At 40.2% G+C, this 25,368-nt stretch overlaps 1 protein-coding gene across 2 annotated transcripts; it reads right to left on the bottom strand.

Annotated features, from left to right (window-relative positions):
- Positions 1-374: 374 nt before the first annotated feature.
- Positions 375-19,019, bottom strand: col8a1b (collagen, type VIII, alpha 1b). Of its 2 annotated transcripts, none has more exons than XM_017458896.3 (5): positions 18,888-19,019; positions 4,087-4,381; positions 3,423-3,458; positions 3,282-3,317; positions 375-3,185 (listed from the first exon to the last, which is right to left on the bottom strand). In XM_017458896.3, the coding sequence occupies exons 2-5, from the start codon at positions 4,370-4,372 to the stop codon at positions 1,285-1,287; spliced, it is 2,259 nt and encodes a 752-aa protein (XP_017314385.1). In that variant the 5' UTR covers positions 4,373-4,381; positions 18,888-19,019; the 3' UTR covers positions 375-1,284. The 2 variants fall into 2 exon arrangements, with proteins under 2 accessions (XP_017314385.1, XP_017314384.1); XM_017458895.3 differs by lacking the exon at positions 18,888-19,019 and adding an exon at positions 9,914-10,688.
- Between the last annotated feature and the right edge of the window lie 6,349 nt (positions 19,020-25,368).

The raw sequence follows: 25,368 nt of genomic DNA, 5'->3' as shown, positions 1-25,368 counted from the left end.
TTATATCAGGATTTTCTGCCTGTCTAAGATGTTTTATCCCCGTCTGTGTGTCGGTCCGAGGTTCTCATTAGTGAGATATTCCTGCATTTCTTTATGCAATGTGGATTTGAGGTCAGCTGTCAACTCAGTGGTTTGCAATTTGGAAAGCAACAGAATTCCAATGTAGTTTTGGAATTTATGACAATGAAACAATCATACCAACAACAACAACAAACCTTAAGAGGTGGATATACTGTTCTTACCCAGAAGAGAGAGTGCAAGGAGAAAGAAACGTTTCATTTCAATCAATTAAATTTTATTTATTTAAAAAAAAAAAAAAAACTGACACAATAAACTTCATTGTTCCTCATTCAATTAAATGTTTAGCACCAGTCTGAAAACGACAAAACAGTATCCTTTATTTTACTTTTCTTTTTATGTTCCAACATCTTTTCTGCACATTTACAAATTCAAGCACTCAGTAGTAAAATAAAATAAAATAAAATTCAAAAATAAATTACAGAGAAAAAGAACCTCCACAGAAATCTTTTCGGCGTCTAACTCCGCTAAGATGTGACGTACAAACGTGTAACGGAACGACGCTACGTTGATCCTGTTGAAAAAAGAAAAGAAAAAAGAAAAGAAAAGAAAAGAAAACAACAGGAAATATATATGTACACATATACATATTTCATAAGTATCCCCCAGGTTGTATCAGTAAACAAAACTGACCTTGTTTCTTCAACATTAAATTCTGATTCACAGATGATAGCGAATCTAAAGCTACTGTAATGTGATGTGATAACTGGGAAAGCAAAATATACCATAACAAATATGTTGCACCATACAAAGAGTGAGAGTACAATGAGTTTACGTGTCGATTATTGTAACGAACGCATATGGAAGAAGTAAAAACTGAAATACGCTATGTATGTAATTAGCCGATATTATCCCTGTATTATATAAATACTGGCAGGTAATATGTGGAGAAGTGTGTTCTTGCTATTTGAATAGTTATTGTATTGATATGTAAATGTGGCCTATATGTAAACTGTATGGGTGAAACACAACTCCAAACCCCAAAACCCCTAAATATATTCAGATTCAGTTTTAACGGCTTTGTCTTTATTGCCACTTGTTCTGCCGCTCTATAAATTCCGACACTCTTCACTTCCAAAGAACAGTGATGATGTTTAGATCAGCAAATTTCTGTGCTTTTAATTCCCACTCATCAGTTTTAATAGCAAGCAAGTACATTTTCTATTTCCACCACTGACTTGTGAGGGACTTTTTAAATCAGACACATTACATCGGGTATAATAAATATCCAGAGAATGACGAATGGACGTATTGACCAGCATAAAGTCCAGGAGCTTGATCTGATGGTAACTGAACATGAACAGAGTCTCCAGACTGTAGAGGCAGTACTGCACTTCCTGATGCTTGATCCAGAAAACCTTTTTTGCACTCATCGTATGTGTACATGACTGGCTCATTGTTCTTTTGCAGAGCCACCCAGACATTGGCCCCTTTGCAGTGGACGTGGTATGCAAAATAATAAATTCCTGGTATACTGCAGGAGAAAATGCCGGTTTGAGGGTTGTAATTCTGGTTGCCATTGTACAAGATCTTGTTGAAGACTACTGGTGTGCCAACAGGTGGAAATGGTGTTGTTAGCTGAGCAGTAAAGGCAGGCATCTCAAGACCATTCCTTCCAATAAAATCTCCAGGCTTGATTTTCGCATAGGCTCCTTGTTTGGCCCCATCAAGTCCTGGACCTAGCTCAGGAAGAACAGCACCTTCGCCAGACGGAGGCCCAGGTGGACCAGGAGGACCAGGAAGGCCAGGTATTCCAGGTTTACCAGGAAGTCCTCCAGGACCCGGTTTCCCCGGTGGACCCACTGGGCCTGGAAAACCAGGCTTTCCTTCACCTGGTGGTCCAGGCTTTCCTGGTGGTCCATATTCTCCCTTTGGTCCAGGAAGTCCAGGAGGCCCAATTGATCCACTTGGCCCCATTAATCCTGGGATTCCAATTGGACCTTGACTGCCTTTCTCTCCTGGTATACCACCTTCCCCCTTTGGTCCAGGCTTGCCAGGAGCCCCGGGGAGACCAGGTAAACCTTTGTGTCCATTTTCACCTTGAGGGCCCAAAGGTCCAGGTAAGCCTCTAGGTCCTGGTTGCCCACCTTCTCCTGGGAACCCTGATTTTCCTGGGAGTCCTGGGGGTCCTGGTTCACCTGTGGGACCTACTGGTCCTTTTGGCCCAACTTCACCAACCTCTCCTTTTGGGCCAGGGAAGCCAATTCCACCCGGGGGCCCCATGAGACCTGGTGTACCAGGAAGACCACCTGGTCCAGGTGGGCCAATTATTCCAGGAAATCCACCATGACCTTTCTCACCTTTTGGACCTGGAGCCCCAGGTAAGCCACCATGTCCTTTGTCACCTTTTGGTCCAGGGTATCCAGGTTTACCAATTCCAGGTAAACCTGGACCACCTGGAAAACCGGGTGGACCTGGCTCACCCTTTCCACCTGGAAGACCAGGTGGCCCTGGAAAACCATCCAAACCAGGTTTGCCAATACCTGGTAGGCCTGGAGGCCCTGGTTGTCCCTCTTCACCAGGAAATCCTGCTAACCCTTGCTCTCCAGGGAGACCAGGTTTACCAGGGCCTCCGGGGGCCCCAGGTAGTCCATTTAGACCTGGCTTTCCAACTCCTTGTGGTCCTCCTGGACCTGGTACCCCCGGAGGGCCAGGTGGTCCTTTTATCCCTGGTAATCCCGGAAGGCCGAGTCCAAAATCACCTTTAGGTCCTGGAAGCCCGGGAATCCCTGGAGAGCCCTTTTGTCCCGGCTCACCACGAAACCCAGGCTGCCCAGGTAATCCTTGTGCGCCTGGTTTTGACAGACCTGGTAGCCCATGTGGGCCTGGAAGACCTGGAGGTCCTGGCAACCCTACTGGTCCTACACCACCACCTGGTCCCATGTCACCCTTTGGCCCTGGCAATCCAAATCCTCCAGGTTTTCCTGGCAGTCCTGGCATACCGGGTTTTCCAATCCCAGGGTATCCCTGAGGGCCAGGTTGGCCTGGTTTTCCAGGAGGTCCTGTAATTCCCTGACCTGGAGGTCCAGGAGGCCCCTGAGGTCCTCGAGGTCCCATAGGGCCAACCTCACCTGAAGGACCTTTCTGGCCTCTGGGAATATTTTCACCTGAGGGGAGATTGCAGTATTATAAGTAGATGTGCTATGTAAGTGATTTCTGAAGAAGCACAGAGTGATACATTATGTTATAGCAAGGTATCTCACCTGAAGGACCTTTCTGACCTCGGAGAATATTTTCACCTGATGGGGGAATGCAATATTATCAATACACATGCTATGTATAGAATTTTTTTGTGCCGATTAAACAATGGATAGATATATTCAAGGTATGGCAAGGCATCTCACCTGATGGACCTTTCTGACCTCGGAGAATGCTTTCACCTGAGGAGCGAATGTAACATCATAAAGACTTGTGCTGTGTATCGGAATACTGGGAGAAGTATAAATTAAACAGTGGATCAATATAGTATGGCCCAAATCTGTTATATTCCCAGCTTTTCATCATAAACATTAAACTATTGGTCATAATACGGGTGATCTATTATTACTCTAAATGGCAGAGTAGAAGCCCAATTTGTTGTGTGCAACATGGTACCACTTCATTTTCTTTAATATATGATTGTTAAGAATGTGAATTATTGTGTGGGCAAACCATGTGCAGGTCACAGTTCTTAGATTATATTATTTTTTGGCAATAACAGGCATGTTAATTTAATGAACTTGAGCTTTTCAGTGGCTTCATTGTATCACGATATGGCAAGCAACAGCTGAGTGACGCAAATGTGGACAAGACAAATACAAAAACGTCTGTAGAAGAAATGTGGGCACACCTCTTTCGGCACTGTAGTGGCTATATCTGGTACAAAGTGGAAATAGTAGCAGTACCTTCCTTATAATCAAATCTTTACTTACAGTATGTCCTAGCAATTAACTCTATGACATAGATGACAACAGCACATTAAGCCACTGTATTCAAGGATGTGATTTATATTATTGACTATATTCATACCTTTGCCTAGATTGGGGTTTGCCAAAGGAAAGGGCATCTGTGGCTGTTCATTTCCATAGTAAGGGAGCATGGGCATATCGTTTCCATATGGCAGATGAGGCAACTCCTTCCCTAAGTACTGCTGCTGGGGTATCCCTTCCTTGCCCAGTGGCATGTGAGGTAACTGCGGGAGTGGATGGTTTTGCTGGGCCAGCTGCTGGTGTCCATAGTATGCCCCTGCTTGGGCATGAGGCAGCAGGTAAAGCTGTACCACCAAGGCAAATCCACAGGCAGAGTGGAAATGCATGGCCACGTCCTGCACAATGGAAGAACAGGAAGGAACTGATGCACATGCACTCTCTAGAAATATAGCAATAGCAGGTCTGACATTTAGTAGACCAAAATGCTCTGGTATAACCACAGGTGAGCTTCCCAAGAGCACTGTTTTAGTCAAAAGGATCATCATAAAATAGCACAGCAAAACACTCTCTCCACTCTCTCGCAAATAAGATGATGCCAAACACTTGACAACCTTTAAAAAATATGTTCCTTGTGTGCAATAGATGGCTTTCAGCTTTTAAACAGCTGATGATACGTTCTCGTTTCGGTCAGGGTGGACTGCTTAAACAATCACACTACAGCTTTAAAAAAGAGCTGGAAGCTATGTGTGTTGACGCTGTCATTTCTGAAGCTTGCAAATCATTTTGTAAAATACAGAATAACTGAATTTGAGCAGATGTACTTACTTGAAAATAATTCAACAGCCGTTACAAAAAAATGTTGCTGAGACATGGATTAAAAGAATAAACAAAATAGGCTGTGCTGCTACAGGAAAATAGTCAATGATGGGTTGGTGTGATGAAGCAAAGTTACTCTTATGACCTCAAAGTGGATTATTTTTTCCTAGAACAGCGTGTCCCGAAGCATTTTATCTTTTTTATACCATGGAAAATTTCCAAAAACCTTTAAATTTATTAAAGTACGGCGAGTCATACTTTTATCCTTTTCTAGTTACAGTTAACGGTGTGGAACATCCGCAAAACAAGTTAGTTCCTGTTCTCACTTACGATACAGCAGCTAGAAACAGCTGTTCCCTCACCAGCCTCTCTTTTTTCACTCTCTAGAAGGCAACTTGTCATGTTAGTGAGAAACCTCTGTCCTGAAGATGTTGGAAAACAAAGTCACGGCTTTACCTCTGACTGTTGCAAACTGCTGACACTGGAGACTCCTTCCATAAATTTTAAATATTTGCTGCTACTACGGAAACAATAACATATTAGAAGCCTCTATCTGAAGCCTGTACATTGTATAAATGAATTTTAACCTCATCCTTGTCTTTTGTGGAACATTGGATTCGTTCTCCAAGTCTGGATACAGTCTGATTATTTAAAGTTAAAGCTAACTGAGTTTCGAAATAATGTGCTAAATAATGTCTCTGTTCTAAACAGAAGGCCTTGTAGATGAAGTGTTCCAGAAATCTACAAATTCTTCTCAGATTATATAGGTGGATGAATGTATGTATGTGTGTGTGTGTGTGTGCCTCTGGAGTTAGTCATATAACACAGGTCTCAACCTCAAATCCCACAGAACAGCAACACAGCACGGTCCACTCGTCTTTCTGCTCGAACACATCTGATTTCATTTGACGCTAAACCCAAGAGTGGTAGAACATAGTGTTTTAATTTCTAAGAGCAAGAACAGCTACAACTGAATGAATATAGTCTAGAAATAACGTAGCAATCAGTAGTACCCCAGCTAATGTAAGCACTCATTATCCTCTGAGAAAACGTCTTGCATTGAGCTTTACTGGCAATGGAAACTATGGCTAATCTGGAACAGGTTTTGACACCTCATTCACAGAAAAACAGAACTTAACTGGACGAGTTCCACATGCAAATGATGAATCGCACAAGTTTAAGTGTCTAAGCCAGCAGTAAGCTCATCTGAAGTTCCCCTCCCCCTAATTATGAGTGGCACTTGTGTTACTGGGCAGAAACCCAAACAAAGTATCATATATAAAGATAAAATATCATTTATCTCTTTCATCATTTTTCAAACGTGAGTAAGAATGTAGGTCATTGGACTAAAGCTGTAATACACTGCCTAGAGAATAATCAAACAATTCTCATCCCTTAAGTAATTGGTTGTTATACCACAGCAGCATTGTATAACTATCAAATCTGACTGTTGATTAATACGTTATTGTTTCTATAGATACAGCTCATTCAAAGAAAGCTATATCCATCAAATAGGTACCTTTTACCTTTACAGGGTCTTCAAGCTCAGATTTTTAGACCAATCCCCCAAGCATCCAGTCCACACTGGGATTATTGCATTGTTTTCCAGCTCCTGCAATCCTAAACTTGGTCAACAACCCCTTGAGGGTTTTTTCAGTTGTCCCCCTGGGGAAACCCTTGAAGTTTCTATAAACCCTACGGAGTGTTACCCATCAGAAAGGGTTCTGGGAAGCTAAAAAACAATTAATTATCCAATGAACACTTAAGGAACCTTTGTATAACCTTTTATTTCTAAGTGTGAATGCTTGATTACTTGGCAGGGACCATAAATCCTTCAAGATGGGTTGGCACTGTTGTTCTTGGGGGTTGATTTTTATATTAAAATTTATATTAGATTATTATTAAGCAAAAGCAGACCCGACAACCTTTACGCATTTTGCATAGGAGCTCTGCATTTTGACATCACAGTACGCTAGTAGGCGTTATCACTCAAAAATATACCAAAAGAGCTTTTTCTTTTTTTTTTTTTTTCCCTCAATAAAACTGACAATCGACATTCGAATCTGCAGTGATTGACAGTTGTGCAGGTGTCTTGAACTCGCTGATATTAATCAACACCCTGGAAGCCCCACCCACTTCCACCGGACTCAAATGAGTAATATTTGACCAGTGCTCTTATCTGGACTAGATTCGAGTTTAATGTTTTGACTTGAATAATATGAAATAAAATCTATAAAATGTACACAACATTAGACATGTGTATAGTTAACATCAGCTAGCTATATTTATTAGGGATGCCATTAAAATTACGGTCAAAATGGTTTTCAGAAAGAAAGAAAAAAAAAACCATTTTGATCAAAATAGACCTACAAGGAAGCACCAAATCTAAAACTTTACCAATAATAAAGTAAATATTTTTATATTTACCCCACCCCCATCTTCTCATTATTCCTTTTTAGTGTAGATATCTTATCATGGAATTAGCTTGCAGGAGCACTAAAAACAATCCCTATCCAAATGGAATCTCAATTGATTTTTTTTATTTATTTTTTTTTTTTTTAAATGCAGCTTTAAGTTGTAAGAGAGACTCAGGAAAGTTTCCCTCCATGCCAGCAGAGGTCGCACGTACATGTCACACGTCATCTCAAGAATTCTGACATACAGTAAGCCTTCTATGACCTCGCTCCATCATTGCAGTGCTTATGAACGTGTTGTGAAGGTCCTATATAGGTGCCTGAAATAAATAAATAAAATAACACCATAATTATCTATCAGTTGAATCAGGTGCAATGTCAAAGGCGAGTTTTATGACTACTAATTTGGATTAAGAATCTGCAAATATGTACGTAGGTTGATGTCATGAAGAGTTTATGTAGGCATCATGCAGCCCTATGAACCGTAATTACAGTATGCACGTAAAAGTCCCACTTTCTATGTTTCCTGCGTCTGTTTCCTAATCACTCAGTTTATGAGCAATGACAACAAACCGACATCATGCACAAAAGCGAAAAACACGAGGGCTGTTAAACCACAGAGCAGCTCGGAACGACAAAGGAATCTCAACTCGCATGTCGGAACGGCGGACGACTGCCAAGTCATTTGATTTATGAAAGCCATACGTGCGATCCGATTTCTTCCTTTAATACGTCGGGGAAGACAGATGAGGTGTTTCGGGATTTAGACAGCGCGCTAATTGCTTGTGCCTGGTGTGCTTGCTAAAATGAAAAAGAGGAAATGAAGAACGTGCCCTGCGGCTTTGAGATCCCCGCTTTAACCGGGTTCGTAACACAGGCCACGCTTAACGACATCTGGTCAACGGCAGGAGTGGCACCGAGGGTCTGGGGAAGTCCGAAAATTCCTAACCAAGATTTCGACAAGCCTTTAACAGAACTGAAGACGGTCCATACAGCTGCGAATCTTCCTCTGTTCTTGTACTGATTTGGAAAGGGGTGATAGAAAACATGTGGATAGAAGTTTCCGCACTAAAACGCAGAACGCTGCAGCAACGAATTAGCATAGTGAATGAGCAGGAAAGTTTTCCAGTAGCGTGTATACTACAAAAAAAACCTCACGTTATTTTATGTGGCTTCAAATTTGACTGCAGTTCAATTCCATGATTTCTTGAAGATTTTACTGACAATTAGCTTTAGACAGTGAACTTTAGCTTGAAAATTAAATTCAAGCCAAAAAATTGAAGTGGAAATAGCCTAATTTTAGACTAAGGATTCACATTAGCACAACAAAAGCAAGGATCTGTGCACATCCAAGAGAATTGTGTACTGTAGTGATGTGTCGCTTGCGAACAAGTCGACTCTTTGAATCGCTTCTTTTAAGTGCTGACTCATGTATATGAGCATTATATACTGTATATATGAGAGCGGGAAATTCCCATCACTAGCATACTAGAAATTCCAAGTTAACGCTTTTAACATATTGAAGATATTTTGCTTTTGAAAGATGTAAATATTTCAAAATTCCAAATACGTTAATAGTTATTTTATTACTGGGTTTTTTTTTTTAGAACATAATTTGAGGGTAACAAATTCAACTAGAAAAACTTTTAGAGCACAACATCATGTTATCCTTAATAACTAGCTATTTTACATTGTGACGTTATTATTTATTTACTCTTATTATTTACTCTGATGATCCTGCTTATACAACTAGGTAGATAGTTTGCTAACTTGCTAGCATTAACTAGCTAGTTAAATCAATGTTGTTGCTGCTGTAAACTTCACTCCCAAACCATTATATATTTTTTTATTATTATTTATTTATTTATTTACTTAATAAGCTAAACTAATGAAAGTTAAGATACATTAAAATGATGTGATATTGTCACATATATTTGGTGCCAACAATCAAAATACAGTTTGTCTTCATAGCTAGCTATTTTAATTTGTAATGTTAGGTATTTATGCGAGCTAGTTAAAAAGGTTAACCCTCTACTGCATGAATTATTATATTTACATCAAAAATATTTTTTATGTATTTTTACTACTTTAATTAATTTTTTTTTTTAAACTATATTTTAAAAATGTTGGGGGAAAAAACAACATTTCAAAGGTGGTTAAGTTGGTAAATTGTTGCCATATGACAACAATGTGCAATGGTGGAAAGTAACATATAGTCAAAAATAACACAAAATGTATATTATATCTTCTAGTTATCTTCTAGAAATCTTCTAGAGTTATATCTTCTAGAAAGGAATTACAGTTGTAAAAAGTACATGGATGGATTTACTCACACAAAATACATACAAAAATTAGATCCCAAACATGTTTTGGGTGAAGAATCTTTTTAAGTCATTCCTTTGACATGTAAAAATTTGTAAATAAGGTGCACTTTCAAAATGTCTGAAATTACAACCATTTTTCTTACTTGTCATGTGAAAAAATGTAAATATACTATTAGAGAAGCTGAGTGTCTTTTTTTTTTTTTTTTTTGCTATGTAGGCCTGTTTCAATTCATGATTACCCATACTACAGTTCCTATACTGCATATTGTTGCCATATGGCAAGAATTACATTTGAGCATTTAACAAAAATACTCAAAATATATAAACTTGTTTAAAACTTTTCCTAAATATAGAAAAATGTATACATTTTCACCTTCACCATGCCATGTGATTGTAAACAGCACTCTTGTGGTCACTCCTGGTCATGTGACATGTTTTTTTTTTTTTTTTTAAATGTCAAAATTAAAGCCCCTGTTTTCCAGTTACACAGGAAAATAGTAGTTTTATATTATTGCCTATCAAAAAATTGGACATAAATTCATTGTTGCCAATGAATGTATGAATATGGCAACACTATGCAGTAAAGGGTTAACTTATACTACCTCACTACCGAACTCTCGAATGGTGTGGGGGAAATTATAATAAATGTTTTTTTTTTAAAGAAACAAAAGAACACGCTTTCTACTGTATCAGACAGTCAGCACTACCAAGCACTTGTTTTGTAACATAATCATTCTAAGTCAAAGTTATTACAGCTTATAACTCTATAAACCTTGTTCCACGGCTGTTAGCTAATATTTAACGCTAGATTACATTAGCTTTCCCGTGTTAATACAATACTGAAAACTTTATATACAGTTGACCAAGGCTAAAATAGATCCTGGAACCACACCAAATATGACACACGGAAATTGATTAATACATCATAGCAAAAGTTAGTCAAATCGATGCATATTGCAAAATTGATTCTATTTATTTGGGTATAAAATTGCAGCAGTCATTTAACAGTGGACAAGTAAGTTACTTCCTTTATTATATGTGATTAATCGGTTAGTAAATTATTCATGTTATAGACACACAGTCAAATAACAGATGGTGGTCTGAATGTAGCTCAATAGCTGAGCGCAGCAGTACAGAGTGTGTGTGTGTGTGTGTGTGTGTGTGTGTGTGTGTGTGTGTGTGTATGAGTGAAATTAAGTAAAATGATCCCAAACCAAATAATCACACACACATGCTTAAATCGAATCACACATCCTCCCTCACCACGTCAGCGTCAAAAATTAAATTAGCTGGAAAATATGAAGCTTAAGCCGGAACGTCTCGCATCACTAATGAATATTCATAACTCGACGGAAAACAAAACAAACCCGTCGCCACAAAATCTTTCACACCGACTCAGCTGCATGGTTTCAAATTTGGTGGTAAAAAACAATTCAGCTGGATTAAGAAAGCGATCAAACACTCGTTCGTGAACGATTCGCTAAAGCGAGTCATTAAGGCGAACAAATCGGTATCAGTCACCGAATCATTCCTGTCGGTCAGTCTCTGTGGACGGGCGAGGTCGAGACGCTGAAGCGTGACGTTTTCCGTACTGTTACAGGAAAATAATCAACGATGGCATGGTGTGATGGCGTGATGAGTTAGAAACACAATTAATTAATAAATAAAGGGGATTAATTATTTTAAAAAAAAATAAAATCCAATCCAATACATTATCAGGCTACGTGAGAATTTAGAAATAAAATGCCTCTTTATAACGTTATAATAAGCCTATAATAATACGCAGGCCACATCACATTCACGGTTTCTTCATTACCATATTTATCTGAATTGAAATCAGCCAATCATGTAAAGGGCTTATTTCATGCGAGCCAGGGGTGGAGTTCAGTAGCCAAGATACAAATCCAAAAAAAGAAGAGAGGAGCTTTTGTGTTCTTGGGGGTTTGACAGCAAATCCGCTCGAGTAGGCCAGAGGAAAACATGCGCCGCTATTTCACCCATAATTATCTGCGATATGATCCACCCTGTAGCCTAGCCCTCAAATAAAAACGCTTTCTTTTATGCCGACTTTCCATGATTATTATTTTTTTTACACACATTATCAGCCTTACAATTACGAGCAAGGTTCGAAACTGTGGGTTACATAAACACAGGAGGTTCTGTTTTCTGGAACTAGTTTACTGTTTACTGAAGGCCACACAGCAGCTAGCAAGTTTGTCAAAACTTTTACTGAGTTCTGGTCCAGTGGAAAGGGTTATGGGGTTGCTTACTGGAAGGCCGAGACCTGGGTTTTAATTGGAGCACATTGACATATCACAGGCTAATAAATAAATTGACAGGGACACAGGATGCTCAACTTGAGGACATCTGATGACGCTTTAATCCCAAACTCTTTAAATTCATAAACCCATTACCCAAGTCATCAGGCAACTGTCTATATGGGATAGTGGGCATGTCCCAAATCACACACCTTACTCACTATATTGTCCACATAAACACCATGACAAACATTCATAATCAGTCCACTCAATCGTGAACGAGTCAACAAAGTGAGTCACTACGGTGAATGAGTCAGTATCGGTCACTGAATCGTTCTGTTTTTCTTCTTGGAAATGTAATTATATACGAGTCTAAGTATTCAATTTCAATGATATGCATACAAAACTATAAATAACCCCCAAAATAACACTTTCAGTAATAGAGTATGATTACTCCCAGTATTTTCTGCCATCTCCTGGATTTTGTGAGTCGTAGTTGCAAGAGTCGAGTCGTGCTCCTTGATTCAGTGAATCAGTTTGGTCGTCACTCCCTTATTCGGGTAAGTGTTTGAACCAGTGAATCTTTCAGTTATGATTGGAAAAAAAAAAAAAAACACATGGCTGTACATGGACAGTAAAAATCCCTGTAACTGAACAAATTGGTCAGCAGATGTGAATGAATAATTTAAAAGAATAGATTAAAACGACTCGAGTCGTTTGAAACGGTTCAGTGATTCATTTGAATCATTCTGAGATTCTACTTAACACTTTTCAGCAAAAGACAGAACTGAAAGCACACGCGCGCACACACGCGGGCACACACACGCACACACACACGCACACACACACACGAGCGTGCAAACAAGCACACTTTCCTACAGAGGTCAGTAGAGTGCAAAGCCTGGCTACAGTGGGTGTGTGTGGGTGGGTGTGTGGGTTTCACATGCTATCCACAGCCTTCTCTATGATGGAGAACTTGATTGCAAGTATGATTTTCACACACACACACACATACCCACGCATACACACACATACACACACATACTTTCTGCTCCACAGCTCTCAAAATCTCCTTATCTCAGACAGACTGACCCACATAAATAACATCACTGGGTATATTGAGGACTGTGTGTGTGGGTGTGTGCGTGTGCGTTTCCATGCTATCCACAGCCGTCTCAATTATGGAGAACTTGATTTCCAATATGATTTTCACACACACACACACACACACACACACACACACACACACACACACACACACTGCTCCAAAGCTCTAAAAATCTCCTTATGTCAGGCAGACTGACTCACAAAAATAACATCACTGGGTTATATTGAGGAGTGTGTGTGTTTGTTGGGGGGGGGGGGGCATGTGCGTGGGGGGGGGCATGGGGGTGCATGTGCATGTGTGTTAATGAAAGAGAGAGTACTTGTGATGAACATCTTAACTCAACTTCTATACACACACACACACACACACACACACACACACACACACACACACACACACACGTCCTTTTCCAAAACCCACAATCAACCCACAATTTCCAAAACACACTAAACGGCATTTTGTGCATGTGCACATATTTCAGTCCTCGTTTGTGTGTGTGTGTGTGTGTGTGTGTGTGTGTGTGTGTGTCTGTGTGTGTGTTAATCTTGACAGTGCAGGAATGTAGACTCAGCTGATGGAACTGACAGCAAGCCAACAACACAAACTGGAGCTGTAAAACACATTCTCTCTCTCTCTCTCTCTCTCTCTCTCTCTCTCTCTCTCTCTCACTTTATCTGCTTCTCTATCTGTCTCTCTACATATTTCTCTTTCGCTTTCTCACTCTTTATCTAACTCTCTCTCTCCTGCTTTCTCTCTCTATATCTATATATCCATCTTTCTTTCCATCTGGCTGTCTATCTCTCTGTCTATCCATCTCGCTCTCTCTCTCTCTCTCTCACTCAACTTCTCTACCTCTTTCTGTCTCTCTATCTACTTCTCTCTTGTGTTCTTGCTCTATATATAAAATTGTCTTTCTCTTTCTGTCAGCCCCTCTTGCTTTCTGTCTATATATCTATCTCTCTCTCTCTCTAATTCTCTCAGACACGCATTTGGTTTTCGCCTGCCTCTCTCCACCTTCACTCTCTCTGTCCCTTTCTGCCTCTCTCTCCATCTCTCTTTGTCTATCTATTGCTCTTTTTCTCCATCTTTTTCTGTCTCTCTTGCTTTCTAATTGTCTTTTTTCTTTCTGTCCCTCTCTTGCTTCATGCATATACCAGTCTTTCTCTGTCTCTCTCTCTTTCTTACTAGTTTGTACCACAAGTCCCACTGAGTTCTTGATTTTGATTGGTCAGGAGGTGTTGATTCATTAATGCGATCATTCTAATACATCATCATTTCCATAGTAACAGTGAAAACATAAACATTAAAAAAAACGTATTGGTAGTATGGTGAGGTTTTCTGTTAAGCGACGTTTATTAAACATTTATTGGAGGAGTCTCCAGTGTCAGCACTTTGTCGTTGATTATTTTCCTACAACAGCATGACAGTCCTTATACGTTACAGCCTGACCTTTACAGCACACAGAGTTGATTCTCTATGGGAACAGAAGTTTATCCAGATATAATTCAATTTCACGTGAAAAAAAAACAAAAAACGAATAAAATCCCAAACACGTGAAAAGCCGAACATTTTACAGGTGTTTCCTCTGGAAAACATCTAAATGGAGCGAAGAAAGAGAGCGTGCTGGCTTAGCTGTACCTGCTTTAAAGGATACTGACGCATTTCATGTTTCAGAAATAAATACCCCAGATATTTCAGCTATTTGTCACAAATCATTCTGGGGCAAACATTACTAGACTGGACAAACACACGCTGACAGATTTATTAGGTATGGATTCCGAAGGAACATCGGCCGTGTGGTCGAGTAAACGCGTGCTGTTCACCCCTTACGGTCTGTGTTTGGTCCCATACAAACAACTACAATATAACTGCCATAAATAAATCACAAGAGAGAGAAAGAGAATGAGAGAAAGAGGAAGAGAGAGGAAGAGAAAGACAAAGAAAGAAAGAGAGAGAGAAAGAGAAAAAAAGAGCGAGAGAAAGAGAAAAAGAGAGTGAGAGAAAGAGAGAGAGCAGGGTAGAAGTGAAGAAAGAAAGAGAGAGAGAACGAGCAAGAGAGTGAAAGAAAGAGAGAGCAGGGTAGAAGTAAAAAGAGAGAGAAAGAGAAAGAGAGAGAGAGAGCAAGAGAGCAAAAGAAAGAGAGAGCAGGGTAGACGTAAAGAAAGAAAGAGAGAGGAAAAAGAGAGAGAGAAAGAGAGAGCAGGGTAGACAAAGAAAAAAGAAAGGAAACAAGAGAGAGAGAGAGAGAGAGAGAGAGAGAGAGAGAGAGAGAGAGAGAGAGAGAAGGGTAGAAGTAAAGAAATAAAGAGAGGAAAAAAGAGAAAGAAAGAGAAAAAAGAGAGAGAAGGGTAGAAGTAAAGAAAGAAAGAGAGAGAGAAAAAAGAGAGAGAGAGAGAGAGAGAAGGGTAGAAGTAAAGAAAGAAAGAGAGAGAGAAAGAGAAAAAGAGAGAGAGAAGGGTAGAAGTAAAGAAAGAGAGAGAGAGCAGGGTAGACAAAGAAAGAAAGAGAGGAAACAAGAGAGAGTGAGAGAGAGAAAGAGAGAGAAGGGTAGAAGTAAAGAAAGAAAGAGAGAGAGGAAAAAAGAGAAAGAGAGAGAAGAGTAGAAGTAAAAAAAAGAAAGAAAGAAAGAAAGAGAGAAAGAGAAAAAGAGAAAGAGAGAGAGAAGGGTAGAAGCAAAGAAAGAAAGAGAGAAAGAGAAAAAGAGAAAGAACGAGAGAGAGAGAGGAAGAGAAAAAGAGAAAGATAGAGAGAAGGGTAGAAGTAAAGAAAGAAAGAGAGAGAGAGAAGGGTAGAAGTAAAGAAAGAGAGAAAGAGAGAGAGAGAAAGAAGGGTAGAAGTAAAGAAAGAGAGAGAAAGAGAGAGAAGGGTAGAAGTAAAGAAAGAGAGAGAGAGAGAGAGAGAGAGAGAGAGAGAGAAGGGTAGAAGTAAAGAAAGAGAGAGAGAAGGGTAGAAGGAGAGAAAGAGAGAGAGAAGGGTAGAAGTAAAGAAAGAGAGAGAGAGAGAGAGAGAGAGAGAGAGAGAGAGAGAGAGAGAGAAGGGTAGAAGTAAAGAAAGAGAGAGAAAGAGAGAGAGAAGGGTAGAAGTAAAGAAAGAGAGAGAAAGAGAGAGAGAGAGAGAGAGAGAGAGAGGGGTAGAAGTAAAGAAAGAGAAAGAGAGAGAGAGAGAAGAGTAGAAGAAAAGAAAGAGAGAGAGAAAGAGAGAGAGAGAAGGGTAGAAGTAAAGAGAGAGAGAGAGAGAGAGAGAGAGAGAGAGAGAGAGAAGGGTAGAAGTAAAGAAAGAGCGAGAGAGGTTAAACAAGTAATTATCTTATAATTATTACTGCTATGAGCCTCTGTGATGTTGTTGATGCAGTCATGCTAATAAAGCTAATCTAGATTGGACTAAATAATGAGAGAAAAAACATTTTGCACTTTATTTCCCACTTAATTAGAGCATGAAAGAATAATTTTATCAAACATTTCACATACAGTGCAATTTGTTCTAAATGTAAGACAATGTAGTGTAAAGGTCTTCTACAACGCTAATGTAGCTAACAAGTGATGGCATTCTATATTCTACCCCAGCCAAAATGTCTTCCCAATATCTTTCTACACTGGCTTTTCATGACAAAGTGAAGCTCTGTAATCTCAACTTGAAATACACAATGTCGTCAAATCAGCTAGCTGCCTTCGTTAGCTCATTTAATTTGAGCTAGCCTGGGGGTTTCCCTCTATCATTAGCTAACTAGCATTGTTTGGGAATGCTTTTTAATATTAGCTAGCTTTTGTTTAGGGATATTAGAGAGCTGAATTTAAGGATTATTTCTATTATTAGCTGGATAGATTGGTTTGTTCATGGAGCTTTTGTCATGTTTTCTAACATAAACTAGTTTAGGGATTTTCGCCGGGAATCTTTCTTTGGGTAGAGTTTCTCTTCTAAGCTGGCTTTTCCTTCAGGATCGTCTCTAACATTAGCTTGTTAGTTTTGTCTGGGAATATATATATATTTTCCTAATATTTGCTACCCTGCTTCGTTCATGGATCTTTCCTAATGCTCGCTCATTTTATTTGAGGATATTTTTTTAATGGTAGCTCAAGTAGCTTGGGGATTTTCCTTAGCTATCATTAGCTATCTTTCTTAGACAATTCTTACAATTAACTGACTAGCTAAAGTTATGGGGAAAGTTCCTCAAATTCGATAAGATTCACAAATTATTTTAAGGATCATCTGTAATATTCGCTGGTTAGCTTTGTTCATGAATCTTTCATAGGAATCTTCTGAGGAACTTGTTTCTAACTTGAGCTAGTTTAGGGATTTTTTCCCCCCATTAAAAGCTAGCTAGTTTTGTTAATGGGATATTATCTAATGTAAGCTAGCTTTTTTGTTTAGGGGTTTTCTCTGTGATTAGTTATAGCATTGTTTGGAAACATTTTCTAATGTTAACTAGGTATTGTTTAAGGATTATCCCTTATTGTTCATGGATCTTTCTAATGTCAGCTAATTTGATTTGAAGCAGTCGTTCCCCCCCCATTACCAAATTTGAGCAAGTTTAGGGATTTTAGCTAGATACCTTTTTCTTTTTTTTTGGGGGGGGGGGGGGGGGGGGGTTTTCAAAGTTTAGCAAAGTATTGCTTAGGGATTTTCCAAGTTTAGATAGTTAGATTCATTGAACATTCTCCAATATTAGCCAGCTAGATTTCTTTATGGAGAACATTTATTACTAGACCATAGATAATGTTGTGACGCTAGCTTGTGAAGGAATGTTGGTGATCTTCTGCTAGTTTAGGATCATTTTCAAATGAGTCCTTTAGGGATCGTTGTTCGGGATTCGTTGTTTGTGAAACCGAAAATGTACCTCGCACAGTAAAATGCCGGTCCATTCCCAGCACTGACATAGCCTTGGGTGTTCAGATAAAAAAAAAATCTCCGTGTCTCTACACACCCTAAAACAAAAACAAGTTTAAAAACATCGAAGCATTTTAAATGAAGCCAGAGGAGAACTACTTGCTACCGTCAGACCGATATAATTCACAGGAATTAGGCTACCAGCAGGTTTCATTTACATAAAAAGACGCCTTTATCGAAAACACGTGTTGTAAATGAGTCACGTCGTCTCACTGGCTGTACACAAAGGCCATAAAAACCGAGCAGTGCTCCGATCACTGCCAGGGCCACCTCTGAGTTCGAATTTTGTGGCATTTTATCTATTGGGTGGGCTTGTTTTCATTTCTGCTGGTTCTCCAACATGTGGACTGGAACGTCTTCACACCTGCAGAGGGGGTTATGCTGTACAAATATCCTGTATGATCTCCAAGCATACTGAGCTGAACCTACCATGTTTTTGTTTTGTTTTTTTCCTATATAACATTAACTATGAAACTATTTCACATTTCCCTTCTCTAGTATTCAGCCAGACACTGGATAATACCAATTTTTGCAAACAGTGTTGTTAATTTGCTTGGTGCAGCTAGTATGGATGCACCAGCCACATTTCTGCATTTTCAATACAATACTGTTATCAAAGCTCTGAGCATCAGTTGATACCTGATGCAGGTAAGCTTAGAATTTTGAAATAATGGAGCAGGAGCTAAATGTTTTAACCTTCCATTAATAGAAGAAGACAAGAAATCAGTCATGGCATGTATATTAAAAAAATATATAATAATAATAATAATAATAATAATAATAATAATAATGACAACGAATCAGACTGGAAAATATGTCAAATCTGACACTGAACCAACATTGGCCCGATTCTCGATTTCGGATCCGAGCGTCCCGGGCAGCTATAATCACCTTGGTTATGAAACCCAGGAATCCAACACGGATCTAACACGGCAAAGTATTCCGAGCATCTCTGGCTTCCCGTGGCTGTGTCCGTGTTACACAACCATCCCGAGGAGCCAGATAATCCGAACCACGGCCGGCTGAATCACAAACGGTTCACTGAATCACTTTGCTTCACTCGTGTTTGCAGTATACACGTGTCAGGTTCTGCTTACCTCTCTTGCTGTCTTGCTGTCCTTCACGCTTTCTCTCACTCTTTCTTTTTCCTCTCAGTAAAGTGGAGCTGCAGCAGAAGGATGCACAAAGCAAACTGTGCTTATAAAGTGCACACAGCATGCTGGAGACTTTTATGGGCAGGTGGGAGGGATCTGGCCCATTCACAGAGAAGGAGGAGGAGGAGGGGGGGGAGAGAGAGAGAGAGAGAGAGAGAGAGAGAGAGAGAGAGAGAGAGAGAGGTGCAAGTAAATATGGAAATGAAAGAGTAAATATGGGAAAGAGTAGACAGAGAATTTAAGAATTTACTTGAAAGCCCTCCTTCTATAATCACAACATTATCAGTGTCGTGTTGTAGCGATTCAGAGTGACTGGTAAACTTGGACATATAGACTTGTTTCTTCTCATCCATGAAAGCGCCTTAAGGAGCATAAATAACGTGGAAAATTGTAGTTATAATAATAACAATAAATACCTGTCTGCAGTACAGAACTGCCATGACCACTTAGCAGAGGAAAAGGAGGATCTGTCTGGGATCTGGGTCCAGCAGCTGCTTCCCATTTGCAGTAAGTATCGAAAATATGAAAATATGTTTTTGTTTGTGTTGTAATGTTGCCACCTGCCATGTTGCTCTCCGCACTGGACCTGTTCATGGGAATAAAACATTACAGGGCTGAAGCATCTCAGCTTCTAGTTCACACCACAAAGCTCCACAGCATGCATCCCTGCTCGTTCAGCTGATACAACCATATCTGTGTAGACGCTGGGTCATTAGCCTTTCTGCCAAGAGCTTTTACGCCTACTGAGCACCTCCTGATATCAACTCAGCACCTACTAACTGTACCTCAACACTTTTTGACCTTATATTGGACACCCTCCCTTCCCTGTGTTATACATCTGGCAGATGGTTTCTATCAAAAACAAGCTTCTACTCATACGTCTTGCTCAAGAGCCCCACTGTATTGGAATCTGAAGATACAGCCTTATGGTCAATACCTCAAACTTTAACCTTCACACCTTTTGATATGAAACTCCAATACTTCCCCATGCTATTCGCTATACATTACACCTCCATCCCAACACCTTCAAACCCTTTTGTCTCATTATCTCCTTAAGTTACACCTCCCAGTCCTGCCTCAACACCTGCTATCATTCACTACACCTTCCAGTCCTATCCCTGCACCTGCTATCATTCTCTACACCTTCCAGTCCTGCCTGAACACGTGCTATCATTCTTTACACCTCCCAGTCTTAACCAAACACCTGCTATCCTCTACACTTTCCAGTCCGCCTCAACACCATTCTCTGCATCTCATAGTCCTATCCCAACACCTTTCCATCTCTGCACCTTTCAGTCTTGCCAGGTGTTGACCTGCTTTCATTCTCCATACCTCCCAGTCCTACCCTAACACCTTTCAGTCCTGCCTCAACACCTGCTATCATTCTCTACACCCCCCAGTTCTGTCTCAACACCTGCTATCTTTCTTTACACCCCTCCCAGTCCTGCCTCAACACCTGCTATCTTTCTCTACACCCCTCCCAGTCCTGCCTCAACACCTGCTATCTTTCTTTACACCCCCAAGTCCTGCCTCAACACCTGCTATCTTTCTCTACACCCCCCAGTCCTGCCTCAACACCTGCTATCCTCAACATCTACCAGTCCTGCCTCTACACTTGCTGTCATTCTTTACACATTTTAGTCCTGCCTCAACACCAGCTGTCATTCTCAACACCTCCCAAACCTACCCCAAAACCGGTCATCATTCTCTACACTTCCCAGGGCCACCCCCAACACTAACATAACCGCAAGTGAACAATATCCGCCTTTAATGAGAATGAACCTGTTCCCCGAAACGCCCTGCATGTGCACATTGATCTCTTGGGCAAATTGTTTAAAACACTTGTTTTGGGAGGTTTCCTTCCAGTTCAGGAAGTGTTGTTGCATTCCACAATTGTTGTTTTGCTACACTGCCAACACCGGATGATGATAATGACACTGATATGCATATGCACGTTGGGAAAAACACCACGTGAACTCCGAATATTTCAGTAACTGATTTGAACAGATCAGATTTTTGCCTCCACACAAAAATCAGTCCTAAAAAAATTTATCAGATCTGTGTCATATTAATGCAGAAAATCGGGTTTCTATCACATTTTATGATTTAGTAACAAACTTCTGTTCCAAATATCTTAAGTCTCAGAGTGATATCATTAATCAAACAGGAGAAATGAATATCTCCTGAATAACAACAAGGAAGGAAAGAATTACCCGTGCTCACTCTATTCTTTCAGCCAGACAAATTGCAAACTGCAGCTATGTTGAGAGGAGCGGAAATTTCCTGTTGTTTGATCCGAAGGCTTTAATCTAGCCACATTGGCAGGTAGCGTTGGCGACTCACGCTAGCAGCCATTTGCAGAGGCAGTTCTTCCTTACAGTGTCGCAAAGCAGAACAAAACCGCAGTTGTTTGACAATGTAGAAATGGATGGGTGAAGCATGTGACCAGTGAAAAAAAGCGAAGCGAGAGCTAACATTAGGTTTACTCATACATTTTCACCACAGAGGGAAAGGAGGGGTGTTTACTCATCTCGCTGGCCCGCTTCGAAACGACGGGCCAAATCTCATCTGTTCGTTATTAAAATACGATGTTAGACTTGCACGAAGAAAACATTCTGTCTGGGAGGTGAACTTCTTAGAGCGTTAGAGCGCTGAGCGCTATGGTAATGGTACTAATTTGTCTGTCATCAGTTGCATAGCTACAAGCCACAGAGTAGTAATGTTATGAAATTCAGATTCTCTGCAAGCCCAGATGGGATCACCGTTGAATGTTTTGTTTTAATACAAACCAGCACGAAACCATAACTATTCTGTAAACATCACATTAATCCGCTAACACGCTAGCGCCGGAGACGTTTACGTTCACGCACGGCTCACTCTAGAGATTTTGCAGAGCGTCTCTAAAGAGGGTGGCGCTCACGCGCCGCAGCCCGAGAATGCAAGGAGCAGACGTGAGGTTGTTAAGTTTAGCAGAGTGGTCAGTTCGCCGGGGTCAGCAATTTTCATCAAGTCCCAGTCATTTCATCAGGAGAGCAGGAATTGCCAAACGCTCTGGAGAATTTAAATGAAGAAGAAAAAAAAGGAGTTGTTTTGTTGTTGTCCAAGCCTGCAGGTTTATCAGATGTTTCTGTGGGTTGTCCAGAGGCCAAAATGTAGAATCTGGTAATTTTTTCACATAATCGTTTATGGCGTTTGAGTGAGCACCTGGATCATATCTCTGCCATCTTTGTCTTTTCTATGTAAGAGAGCCCCCTGCCATCCACAGTTGGTATTGCAGCTGTCGGGTTTGGCCACGACGCAGGAATGTTCGACTTTCTCCCTGAGAACCTTTTATCAGCAGTATCACATCGCTCCCCTCAAAAATTCAGACGGTACAGTTTTCCAAAATCCTTGATGGCCCTTAATGCTCCAGCTTGGCCAGAACCAACTCAGTCTAGCCCCACACACACACACACACACACACACACACACACACACACACACACACACACACAGACACACACACACAACCACCCATTTTGTCTTAGCTTTGGCGATCAGAGACAGAAGGCAGGAGTCCAAGTCTGTCACACAGCCCCATTCACAATTCAACACACAATCACGGTCACTGCAGACATTACAGACGGATCCGGAAAGTCTACATCACGTAGCCGGGCTCATAAATAAACACTTGTGCATTCGTGCAAACAGTGAGCGGATGGAGTTAAGTTATCACAAGGCTGGCGTTCACTTGGGTGATCTTTCATCACTCGTCTGCTCCAGCTATCCCTGAATAAATACGGTTCTCTTAAATACATAAATGACATAAACGCACGCTTAAATATGCAAGCAACGAGTGGCGAGCTTTTTGTGTTAGCTTAAGCGTCAGTCAGGTTAAGGTTTTCGACAGTCAGTTTGAAGTAACGTCCAAGGTTTGATCCGCTATCACATCCATCAGCAGTTTCAAGGTCCGTGGAGCGTGTAATGTATTCGGTAGAGGGAGAAAAGGAAAAAGAAGAAGAAGAAAAAAAACTAGACTAGTCACTTCGCAAGACAGACAATTCTGAAGGAATCCAGAAACATGGTTAGCACATTTGCTTCGCACGTCCGTGGTTGGGGGCCCTATGTGCGTGGAGCTTGCATGTTCTCCCTATTTTTCGGGGGTTTCCTCTGGGTACACTGGTTTCCTCCGCAAGTCCAAAGACCACACCATATAGGGTGTTTCCCTGCCTTGTGCTCCAGGCTCCCTTGCGACCCTGTGTAGGATAAGTGATTTGGGAAAATGGATGGATGGATGGTTGGATCTGGGCCCACAACCCAGCTCCAAGGTTCCCGGTTCGATACCTTACCTTCCAAACCTGTCAGACCTGTCAAAAATGTCCAACCAAGGCCTAAGACAAAACTAATTTTATTTTTAACCCTATTTGTTTTAAAGATGCACAATATACTGCTATTAAGCAAGATTTGAAAAAAATCTACTTAAAACAGGAATTATTGGCACACAAAAAAAACCCAACGCAAGATGAAAGAGAAGAGTCACGCTGTCATTGTGAATTGTGGCTTAGGTTCAGTCCAATTCCTTAAAAACCATGCCAGATTCCTCAGATCCGATATTAAAACGGCCCGTTAAGCTTTAGCTGTGCGCTGTAGGCCAACAACACACCCGGGGTTTGTTCGAGTTCAAGAACGGTTCCTCAATCACCGTCTTGTCACACATCTCACACGCATTACAAACGTGTGATGTCATTGTAATGAATAACAGCTCGAAAAACAGGAGGTTTATAAAGTGTCTGAACAGGGTGTATGACTTCAAGCAATCAGTCAGATAAAATATATAATATATATATATATATATATATATATATATATATATATATATATAAAAAAAAAACACTGCTCACTGCTCATCTGCTCTCAATTGTACGTGGGGTGTTTTTCCATGGGGTGTTAGCTTTATACCTGAACATGTTGTTTTGACACCAATCTTGTATTGTACTGGCTAACCAGGGTCGTAGGGGGAGGAGGGGGGGGGGGGGAGGGGTATAGTTATTTTCCTATAACAGCACACCCTGAAGTGTTTTATTCCTTTTCTACCACATCAACAATAATGCACCAATAATAATTTTTCAATCTTCAAGGCTTATAGTAATCTTATAGTAGCTATAAACATTTCTTCCCTCACTAGCCATCCTAAACTCGGCTTCTACAGCTACCTCTGAGTGTAAAAAAAAACCTGGAGACTCCTTCTCTAAATGTTACTCGTTAAATTTCACCATATCAACCAAATTTTATAACCTGCACACTTACATAACCAAATACATAGACATTATTTATTTTAACGTGCCTTAAATTTATAATATCAGCGTTGTGTTACTCTTCCTCCTCCGAGACATTTGATGAATACGAACTGAGACTATTCACTCGTGAACAGTCCCATTCAGAGTTTCCATGGCCTCACTCCGCTATTAATCTTTTACCCCGTTTACTGGCCGCTCACAGCTGGACCTCTGGCTTGAGGACGTGCTGCATGTTTGTTCAAGCTGATCTGAGGACAGATGTTGCCTCAGAATAACCAGGATGACTGTTAGAGTATGGAGTAAAGTAGCTACGATATATTATATTATATTATATTATATTATATTATATTATATTATATTATATTACATATAATTGTTGATTATAATATTTTCCACAAATATAAATCTAAATCTGTAAACAATCTTTGTGATCTTTTTTTTTTTTTTTTTTTTACAAATGAATTTAACTTCAAATCAGAGGTAGTAAATTCCAATTAAAACTAAAGAAACAGACAAATAAACATCGACATCAAACGCACATCGGATAATCGGCTAGATTTTTAAAAAAAATTTCAATAAATGTCAACAAAGAAAGTTTCTGAGAAACGTAACAACGTCAAAACCGTACATGTTGACAGTTGTAGTTGGTGTATTTCTCATATCTGAAGGTTTATTGCAGTACCAAAAACAAGGTTTATTCAAAGGAAACATGAATTTATGCTTTCAACAGTACACAAACGCTCGTAAATAAACACTCGTGCATTCGTTCAAACAGTCAGCGGATGGAGTAAGAAAGTAAATCACAAGGCTGGCGTTCACTTCGGCGCAGGGGACGTTTATGGGTCTTCCATCACTTGTCTGCTCCAGCTATCCCCGAATAAATCAGTTCACTTAAATACAGAAATTACATAAATGCACGTTTAAATACGCAACCAATGAGGGCCGAGCTTTCTGAGTTAGCTTACGCGTCAGGTTTGACGTAATGTCCGAGGTTCATCAGCAAGTTCAGAACGTTTTCATCACCTGGTCTTGACGCCATACATTAAGGACAAACATCTGCTCATGGACAGAGTGTCATTTCCTCTGTCCTTTTCCTTTTTTTTTTTTTTAAACCAAAAATACATCATTAGACATCTCCATGTTCCATG

The sequence above is a fragment of the Ictalurus punctatus genome, chromosome 27 (genome assembly GCF_001660625.3).
Source record: "Ictalurus punctatus breed USDA103 chromosome 27, Coco_2.0, whole genome shotgun sequence".
Classification (NCBI taxonomy): Eukaryota; Metazoa; Chordata; class Actinopteri; order Siluriformes; family Ictaluridae; genus Ictalurus; species Ictalurus punctatus.
The sequence above is the reverse complement of the archived record's forward strand: the minus strand, read 5'-3'. Positions and strand labels throughout refer to the sequence as shown.

Excerpts from the sequence above, each read along its gene's own strand:
- col8a1b (XM_017458895.3), bottom strand. Across the intron at positions 3,318-3,422 it reads AGGTCAGAAAGGTCCATCAG|GTGAAAATATTCTCCGAGGT; the intron begins GTGAGATGCCTT and ends TTCCCCCATCAG. Across the intron at positions 3,186-3,281 it reads AGGTCAGAAAGGTCCTTCAG|GTGAAAATATTCCCAGAGGC; the intron begins GTGAGATACCTT and ends ATCTCCCCTCAG.